General features: G+C 38.4%; 1 protein-coding gene across 1 annotated transcript in view; it reads right to left on the bottom strand.

Annotated features, from left to right (window-relative positions):
* SRFBP1 (serum response factor binding protein 1) overlaps nucleotides 1–10,207 on the bottom strand; it is a 67,309-nt gene continuing 57,102 nt past the window's right edge. Inside the window, exons 5-8 of the mRNA XM_085043421.1 lie at nucleotides 3,567–3,648; nucleotides 1,927–2,662; nucleotides 1,474–1,511; nucleotides 1–742 (exon numbers count right to left, since the gene is read on the bottom strand). Of these exons, the coding sequence (XP_084899547.1) occupies nucleotides 552–742; nucleotides 1,474–1,511; nucleotides 1,927–2,662; nucleotides 3,567–3,648 (1,047 nt within the window). The 3' untranslated portion in view covers nucleotides 1–551. The remainder of the gene's footprint in view (nucleotides 743–1,473; nucleotides 1,512–1,926; nucleotides 2,663–3,566; nucleotides 3,649–10,207) is intronic.

Below are 10,207 nucleotides of genomic sequence, written 5' to 3'. Positions count from 1 at the left end.
TCACAGTTTAAAAGCACAATATTTTATTCTTTACAGAAATTTTCATATTATGCTTACAAGTGATTGGGTTTTCCAGCTAGCTGACATGTTGACAAATTTATGAAGTCTCTTCAAGTTTAAGAATCCTTTGTTTTGTCTCAGTGGTGATGTACTGGACAATATAGAACCTATCTTTTGACAACCAAATTCTCATATAAAGTACATTTGTCCACATACAAAAACAAACAAACAAAAAAAAAATAACCTCGCAAGACCCCCTTCAAAAATCTGTACTATTCCTACAGGGCACAAATTATGTTCCTAAAAACCCTTCAATCACATCAGGGTGTATTTCATGAATGGGGGCATTACATAATGGGACGTATGAATCAACACCATACGGCCATTACATTAATCCACTGACAGCACACAGAATGAATCGTGATTCTTCTAAGATGGTAAACAATAGCAGTTGCAATTTTAAGGTTGCAAAGGATATGGACAGTACAATGAAGGTGTTCAAATAGCAGTTGCAAAACCCCCTCTTTTTCAAACCTCCATTTACATATAGCCTAGTCATCAAATTTAATCTTTTTCCCCTGGAATGCTGTAATTTGAGACACTTGCTCTCTGCGTCTCCTGCTTGCTTCCCATGAAGGATGAAGAGGCTGCTCCAAACATGGTTTCTTATTGTTGCATTTAATATCCCCTGAAGCTTTTGCAAATGGTTTCTTCTTGAGCTTTGTTTCATTTTTAAGAAAACCTGTATGGATGTAAAACAAATATAAAACAAAATATTAACTACATCATGAACCTTCAAAAAAGTATGCAGAGTACCTTGGGATTGTAAAAATTTTCAAAAATTTCATAATGAGCCATGGGGAACACAGTCATCTGAATATTCATAGCAGGATATCTTCATCTTGCATCCCAGTAAATTGCCACTCAGTAGACTAAAGATAGTTAAGATTTATTAATACTGACTATACTCAAAATTTGTTTAGAAAAATATTCAGCACAATCTAAACTTTTTTCTTCCCAATTAACCAATGAGTGTTACACAATATAACTCAATATGACTGAAATTATAACCTTGATCCAATGAATTCCAAAATGGTACCACACACAATAAATGGAGTAAAGTATTCTATATTGAGGAGCTATCGAAGAAATTACTTATGAGATAAGGTACTAGTTACACATAACAATCTGGTACCTTTACCTGTGCACATGTAATTGCTTGACAGACAGGAAATCACTCTCCTGGGTAAACCTTATGTTAACTATTTGTAACACGAAAAAATAGATAGCAGCAGACATATCCACAGATTAAAATGAAAGCTCAAAGTTTTGACCATTTTAACAATAATGGTGAAATATGTGCCACAAAATAAAAAAGAAACAAAGTACAGCCCATCATGAACAGGCTGCAAAGGCAACAAAATTTCAAAATGTTTCTTCTCTTGTAATTTTACTAGGTTGAGCAATACATACCTGTTTTTTCTTTTTTGAGAGGCTGGTCTTTAGTATTTCTAAAAATAAAAAGAAAAGTTAAGATTTTTCAAGAAACTTTTAAGATTACAAACACCTGTGAATAAAGAATAATCATCACCAAAACACTCATGCAATAACTATTCAAACATATCATGCAACCCTCTTAAATACTGTTCCACCCGTGTTAATAAAGAAGTAGAAAGAAAAGTATTCAGAAGTGACAGAATTTGGGTGTAGGTCTAGGTAGGAAGCCTATGTGTATGTCAGTTCTAACCTGAAAAAATATGTATTATCAAGAAATCTTGAGAAGACTAGCGAATAGTTTCTGTGAAAATGTTCTAAGGTTTAATGGCCTGAAACTCTTCGTTTTGTAAGGGCTACTAAAGTCCCAACCATTTCCATTACTGTGAAGGAGGAAGGGAATGGAGAATATAAAATGGGGAAAAGGTTTACCTTTTTCTGTTTTGAGATTTCTGACTGGAGGTAGACAAAGAACTGCAGAACACTGATTCCAGCTTGCTTCCTTTTCCAAGTGGCTTTCTTTCTTCCATGACCAAATCTTGTGCCCCAGGCACTGGGTTCTTTTCTGTCTTCACCATGTTTTTCTGAAGACTACCCTTTTCTTTTGTTGAAGAAACATTAGTAGCTGCTGCTACTTTTTTCTTTTTTTTCACTTTGCCAATAAAGAAATCATCATTGCTGTCACTGTCAGAATCTGTCGATTCGTTATAAAACCTCTCTTCAGTACTGTCATCAAAGTATTCCTTTTCATTGGGATGCTCTTGGTCACTATCATCCATTATTTCTTTAATTGCATTTAATTTGTTCATACTCATATTTTCTTTTCTTTTTTGATAGTCAACTTTCTTTCCCATTTTGTTTTGAGTCACTGCTTGAATTTCTACTGCCTGAAATGACGATTCTTCTGGAGCATATTCCCTCTCCATTTCCACAGTTTTCTGCTCAGATTCACTCTCACACAGTTGTTCAACCACCTTGTCAGTTTCTATTTTCATGCTTGGTTTTGTTTTGCGTTCACATCCTTGCTGCTTTTGAGCTAGCTTAGGAGCTTGGTCATGCAAGTTGTTGGAATGTTGTGCTGGTTCAAGCTGTTCTTCTGACTTGTCCTCCTTCACAGGAGTGGCTTTGTCTGGGTTCTTTCTTGCATCCTTAAAAGCTTTAACAGCAGCTGCACAAGGGGCAGAAAAATATTGTGTTGCAGCTACACATGAATTTACCTAAGTTATTTTCCTATAATAAAACATTTTTGGGAGTTGTACATGTTTGATTGAGTAAACATATTTTGAATGTCTTTATCAACCATTTACTGAACACATGGGGCAAGAGATACCTTAGAGCACAGTATAAACAAAAATGAGGAAAAAACCTTGAATTTATTATCAATTAAATACCCCATGAAATTTGGGTCGAACTGTGAACTTCTCTTTCAGAAAATAATCTGCAGCTGATAATCACGTTCAGTTAGGGCACTACTTTGTGTGCAAAATTGCAAACTAATATAAAATGGCTCATATATAATTAAATGGGTATTTGATATGCTCTGTTATTAATGAAGTAACTTTGTAACATTACTACTAGGACTTGACCGTTTTTAACATCAATTTTAGGTGGAAAATTCCACTTCCAAGAGAACAAGAGAAAACCTAAATAACCAGGAAAGATTCCTAAGTGTTCTGGGGACAGTTTTCAGGGAAGATTAATAAAGTAATTTGTAAAGCCTCTTAGTTGCCTTTGAAAACCCAGTTATAATGATCCTTTTATGTTCCTATTTAATTTAGAAATATTCCATTGCATCTAACTGATTTTTAGAATTCCCATTATAAGCTCTGTTTGTACAACACCCTACATTAAATAAATGTCACATTTCATACCGTCACATATAAGCCCATTTCAACAAACACAAATGGTTTCAAGTCTGTGGCACTTGGTTCACTGCAGCTAGTTAGGCTAATTACAGAAGCTTTTAGTTTTTGTGGGTTTTCCACTTTTGTTCATGTCAGAAATATACATGAACAAGGTAACACACCAGTAAGCTACATATGTAATAGAGAATTCAATAAAATATTCCATACCTTTAAGTTCAACAAATCTGGGCTTCAAGGTGGGGTGTGTTGCAAGTCTTGCCATGGCTCGCTCAGCTGCAGTACAATTTGGCTTCACAAGAAAAATTCAAAGGCATGAAGTCAATAGAACAGTCAACTTACACAGGTCTGTGTCAGTTATACTACAATGCATCCTAATGTGATTCTGCACCATGAACTGGACAAGAGGAAAAGCAAATTACACTATAACAGTGTTTTATTTTTCATGCATTATTGTCATTCTAAATGAAGAAAAATCTGACGGCCTACACAGTACTGTAGCAGATGTACAACATATGATATTTCCCAGGTACTAAACAGAAATAGCATGATTTATGTTTTTTTAAAGCATACCAGACACACCGTTCACTGATTTAACTTTTACTATTTTGCACAAGAGTAAGGAAAATTCATGAACCCACTGAATAAAGAACATCATATTGGTGGAAGGCATTCTGTTTGAAGGAATGCAACGGTTTGCAAGAAGTACAGAATTAGTCCCATAAAAGCTGGCAAAACAACACAGCAGGTATTGAAGGAATATACATAAAATGTGATTGAAAAAGCCAGGTTTACCTGGACCATAACGACAAATACCTTTGAATTTGATGAGGTGGAATACTAGAACTGTGAAAACTCATTCAAAGAATAAACATGTTTTTCTTGCTTTAATTTGAAGAAAAAAAAAGAGAAAAGAAGGAATTGCTTCCATTCTGACCTCCTCTTTTATATATTGGAAATCACAGGTATGACACATTGTTAAAGCTCTCATCTTCAGGTTGTTGTCATCATTCTGCTTTAAGAACAAAATGAAAAGTATCTAAGACTTTTCGAAAGAAAGCTTTGTTTTCTGGGTTTTGTATTTGTGGTTGTTTGTTTCTCTCTTTCTTCCTTCCTTTTCTTCTTTTTTTTTGAAAGGATGAAAAGTAGGTGTAACACATTTATAAAACACAAATCTATCAGGAAGATTTCTTAAAGCCTGCTGTGAAATTCTCTGGGAGACAGCGGAAAAGACATACCTTTTTCTCTTCCTTCTAGTTGTACTGCAATACATAAACATTCAAATTGTTTCCATCTGTGATTTGAGCTTTGTGCTACAGGAAGTATGACAGCAGAAGCCACCAGAACCAAGAGATTATGATAATTGTAAAGAACCAGGTAGGCACCCTGTGACCCAGCTGATTTTGGTGCCATCAACTCAGCAGAGCATGCTGCCTCTCTGGCCCTGAGCAATCACCACAGCAGATGATTACCTGGCAGAGAATAGAGAGTAGAAGTGGTACTGGCTCTACCCTGGGATGGAGCTAACATGCTCCACAGCAGACAAGATGGTTCTATGTTTTGGATTTGTGACTAAAACATTTTAGAGCTGGTAACACACCAATGTTTTAGTTACTGCTGAGCAGTGCTTGCACAGCACCAAGGTCTTCTCTACTTCTCGCTCTGCCCCTACAACTGGCAAGAAGCACACCTGGTGCAGCTGATCCACAGGGATCAAAAAGACACTGAGTCCTTTTGAAGTCATGCTTAGCAATAAAAGCTTCAGGTGAGGGAAAGGTATGGGGGGATGTTTGTGGTTATGACATTTATCTTCCAAAGTAATAATGTGAAGCGAAGCCCTGCTCTCTGGGATGTGGCTACACATCTGCCTGCTGATAGGATGTAGTGAATAAATTCCTTGTTCTCCTTTCCTTGCACACACAGCTTTGATTCACTCATTGAACTGTCTTTATCTCAAGATAGAAGTTTTTCTGACTTCTGCTCTTGGGATGCTCTCTACATCCTGCGGAGGTGGGGTGAGTGAGTAGCTGCGGGGTGCTTAGCTCCTGGCTGGGGTCAAACCACCCAACACATCAGCAATTCATGTTTAAAGCAGCTGAAGTGATCCACATAAGAGTGCTCAGTGGTGAATGTTACTTATTTGCATGTCCATTTTCCTCCAGCAGAACCACATGACTATAAACAGTTAGAGATGGGACATTTCCCACCAACTGCTACTGCACGAGTCACTCTCAGTGCTTTGCTCTAAAGGAAACAGAACAAAAGAAGGCACTACAAACACAGCAGTCAGTACCTCTAAATGCAGAAACATTTAATTGGTTTGCAAACCATAAATCTTCCTCAACCAGTGCAAAGCAAATCCCATTTTGTAATTCTTTTGCCATAGTTTTAGAGCTTATAAAATATACTCTATGTCCAGCCATATTTCATGTCTGAAGTGTAGAGCATCTGGGAATTCTAGTACTTTCCCCTCAATTTTCTGCTACTACAACATTATTTCTTTAGGTCAGAAAAACTGGAAAAATGTTTTCCCTGAAGACTGTCTGCAGCACTATAAACGCTGGCCAGAGGGGACAGGTCAAAAGATGGGTCCACTTCCAAGGGCCTCAGACTGGCTTATTTTCAGACTAGGCTAGCTTTGAGAACTTGAAATCTGAATTTTGATCCCCATGTGACAGTGCTGCATGCTGCCACCAGATTCTTGGGACAGAAAGCTCACATTTCTGAAGATCATATGCTATTTTCTTTGGAGATTTTTCTATAGCTGGAAAATCTATTTCTGAACTTAATTAATACACTTTTTCCCTCAGCTACTTCCTGTGGGTTTTGAAAGAATATACCATGAAGTTCAGAAACCAGCAGCAGCTTCTGTGCAACATCTGGTGTCCTTTAATTCAAATATTTATAGAAAGACTTTAAGCATATATAGGCCAATCCATATGGAATAACCACATCTTTTTCCTTACAGGAAAATACTTCACAAACACTATTCACACTGATAGACAGCAGCTAACAAACATACAATATAACATTCACATTCTCTAAAATATCTCGTTTTTCTGTGAATGGGTTTTTTGTGTTTGTTTTTGTATGTTTTTTTGGCACAGCCCATGCTCAATTTATTTTTCCTCAAGTATTTTCCAGTATATAAAACCTCACAGAAATTCAGACAATACAAAAAATAAAACTTAACAAAGAGATGTCCACTGAGTTTACAAGCAAGAATACCCTTTCCCCTTCTCTTCCGGTCCTCTGGATGTTTAATTAGATACTAGAATGGTACACCTTAATTTTGACATAATCCTGCTATTTCTTGTATTATTATGCACTACCTTTTTTAATGCAAGAATGTATTAGTACTTTCTACAGTAACATTCTCCTCCCTTCAGTGCGCAACTGAGGCACTGCAAAGTGAACAAAACAACAGAACAGTGTATAGTCACACTATGCAGTGAAAAATTTTAAGTTACTGTGCTGGCTGAGGCTGGGGTAGAGCTAATTCTCTTCACAGTGGCTAGTAAAGGGCTGTGTTTTGCATTTGGGCTGAACACAGGGTTGATAATAGAGAGATGTTTTTGTTATTGCTGACCAGGGCTTGCACAGAGCCAAGGCCTTTTCTGCTTCTGTACTTCCATGCTGGTGAGGAAGCTGGGAGTGCACAGGACGTTGGGAGGAGACACAGCTGGGACAGATGACTCCATCTGACCAAAGGGACATTCCAGACCATATTGTATCATGGTCAGCACATAAAGCTGGGGGGAAGAAGGAGGAAAGGGGAGATGTTTGGAGTCATGGCATTTGTCTTCCCAAATCACTGTCACATCTGATGGGGCCCTGCTCTGCTGGAGATGCCTGAACACCTGCCTGCCCTTGGGAAGCAGTGAATAAATTCTTTGTTTTGCTTTGCTTTCCCTATTAAACTCATCTCAAACCAAGGGTTTTCTGGCTTTTATCCTTCCAGTTCTCTCCCTGATCCTGCTGATGCAGGAGCAAGCAGCTGCCTGGGGCTTGGTGTTGGCTGGGGTTAAATTGTGAGAGCTAAATACAGAATCCCCTGAAATCAGTCTTCTCAAATATTCTATCTTGGTAAATAATGCATTATTTCTGCAAATAATATTTAAAATATCTATTATCAAACACACATGTAAACCCCACATGACAGAGACAAACTTGGCAAAAAGTGGCAATGACTGAGAAGAGAATGGACATTACAAACTTGCAAAGATAAAAGCAGATTCACAATTCAGCTTTTGAGATGTGCAGGAATAGGAGTCAGAAGTATGAAATGGCTCTGAGACCTGACACCACTGGGTAAAAAGGAAAGAGCAGTGTGATGTAAATATCAGGCAAAAGCTGTGTGGGTAGAACCTGCGTCATACAATGCAGGTAATGTGAGAATGAGAAACTGAGTATCTCATGGTCTCGAGGGAGATGGGATTGCAGGAGCTGAATGGTATGCATTGATAGTATGCTTAAGACAGCAGAGCTTCTGGTTGAATTAAAGGGCAGAAACCTGTGACTAATTCAAGAACATGAAATGGAGACTTGACCATTGCTTTATTCTGATTAATCTTTCTGTGCCAAGACTACTTTTGTCTGTACCCTCTCTGCTAAAGTTATAATCGGTAACAGGAAAGATTCTTCAACTGACTTTTGCACAAAAGGGAATTGCCTTGTTACAGGTCTCATCAGAAACAAGACTACTATAAGGACAACAACTACAATTTCACCTGGGTGAGAGTGCTACCAAATTGGTAAAGCTTGGTGCCTCTGCATCTGTCATTAGTCAGTTATTTAAAATAATGACATTTGAATGGAGCCACTGAGAAACTCCACTGACAAGCATGCAGTACATGGCAAAAACCATGACACAGAAACCAACCCTGGAGAATGTCATGCTAGTTTATAAACTATCTAGAAGTGCAGCTTAATGTCAAATATTAACAAAACCCTGATTTTAAGGAAAAAAAAAAAAAAAAAAAAGCAGAGACAATACTAACTAGAGTAAGCACCAAAAAAATCCCCAAACAAACCACCTACCCAATTCTGGGCCAAAACAAGACGTCATTGCAGTACCCTTTACAGCAGCTTAGGAGAAGAGCTCTCTATTGAAAAACAGCAAAAACCTAACAAACAACTAGAAAACCTGTTAATCCACACACTCTTTACAAAACTCTAATTAGTTACAGCTGTCCTTCACAACAGCAGATGTGATTAATGTGAGGGTGGTTGAAGGTGCCAAATCATGGCTGCCACCCAAGTCCTGACCATGACCTCATATTATTTTGGAACAAGATACTTGAGAAAAGTTACTTTCTGACTGTGAAATGCAGCTAGTTCTCCCTCTTGCTTTATATCTGTAAGACATACAAGCATTTGATTTGTGGCCATCAGACATGGTGAAGATTTTGGTATGGGAGGCAACTGGTTAATGGTATCACTCACAGCAGCACTGCTGTCTCTCAGCTGCTAACAGCAAGAGGTTGGTTGTTGACTGTGCCTTACGTTAGTAATGGGATGACGAATTTATTTACTCATAATCTGCCAAACCTTGTCAGATTCACAATAATCTATTACTTTGTTTTCGCTCAAGCTTTAACAGTTCTCAACATAACACCAAAATGATCGTACAGGTGCTATGGAGTAGCAGTTTTAAAAGCTAAGTAACATGACAGGTGAGAAGTTCTTACAGAAATAAATTCTTCATGGATCTCAGGAAATTGTTCAAGTTTTAGCAGAATTTTTTTTAATTGTATGATACACAATTTTAAAAATAGGCTGATGAAAAATTTCCATTTGAAGCTAAAATTATGTCTTAACACAGCTAAACCTTTGCAAAAACTCATCAAGACAATGTTCTGTGACAGAACTACAGAATTAAAACGGAACTATCTCTTACAAAACATCAAGATACACAAGTAAACTTGTTCATTATTCTTTTCAATGCCTGCCCCAGTTTAAATTAATTTACATTGTTTTCTGTTATCATGGTAATTTAACCATGAAAATATTTGGATATTTACTTTATTTATCTTGAAAGTTGTGGTGGATTGACCTTGGCTGGATGCCAGGTGCCCAGTGAAGCTGCTTTATCACTCCCCTCTCCTCAGCAGAACAAAGGAAAGAAAATACAGTGGAAGATTCAAGGGTCAAGATAAGGACAGGGAGAGATCACTAACCAATTACCACAATAGGCAAAACAGACTCAACTTGGGGAAGTAGTAATATAATTTATTGCTAATCAAATAAGAATAGGGTTATGAGAACTAAGAAACAAATCTTAAAACACCTTTCCTCCACCCTTCCCTTCTTCCAGGTTTTGCACAGCCTGGTTTTTAGTAGTGGAGGTGCCACAGAGGTGGCTTCTGTGAGAAGCTGCTAGCAGCTTTCAACATGTCTAGCAGAGCCAATCCATGGTGGCTCTGAAGATGGATGTGCTGCTGGCCAAGCCTGGGCCAATTGGAGATCAAGGTAACATGTCTGTGATAACATATTTAAGAGGAAATCAAAACAAAGGTGGAGGTGCAGTTTTAATTCCAGTCAGAGAAGAGGAGGAGGTGAAAATATGGGAAGTAACAACATGGAGACACCAAGGTCAGTGGAGAAAGAGGGGGAGGAGATGCTCCAGGCGCTGGAGCTGAGACTACTCCGCAGGCCATGGTGAGGAGCATGGTGAAGCAGCTGTGCCCCTGCAGCCCATGGGGTCGATGGGGACGCAGAGATTCACCCACAGCCCGTGGGGAGCTGCTCACACCAGAGCAGGTGGATGCCTGGAGGAGGCTGTGGTGCAGTGGGAGACTTGGTGGAGAGAGGAGGCTCTGCTTCCAGGCTGAAGCAGCCTGGCCTTGGAG

This window comes from Lichenostomus cassidix, chromosome Z (assembly GCF_008360975.1).
Source record: "Lichenostomus cassidix isolate B80296 chromosome Z, HeHo_3.0, whole genome shotgun sequence".
Taxonomy (NCBI): domain Eukaryota; kingdom Metazoa; phylum Chordata; class Aves; order Passeriformes; family Meliphagidae; genus Lichenostomus; species Lichenostomus cassidix.
The sequence above is the reverse complement of the archived record's forward strand: the minus strand, read 5'-3'. Positions and strand labels throughout refer to the sequence as shown.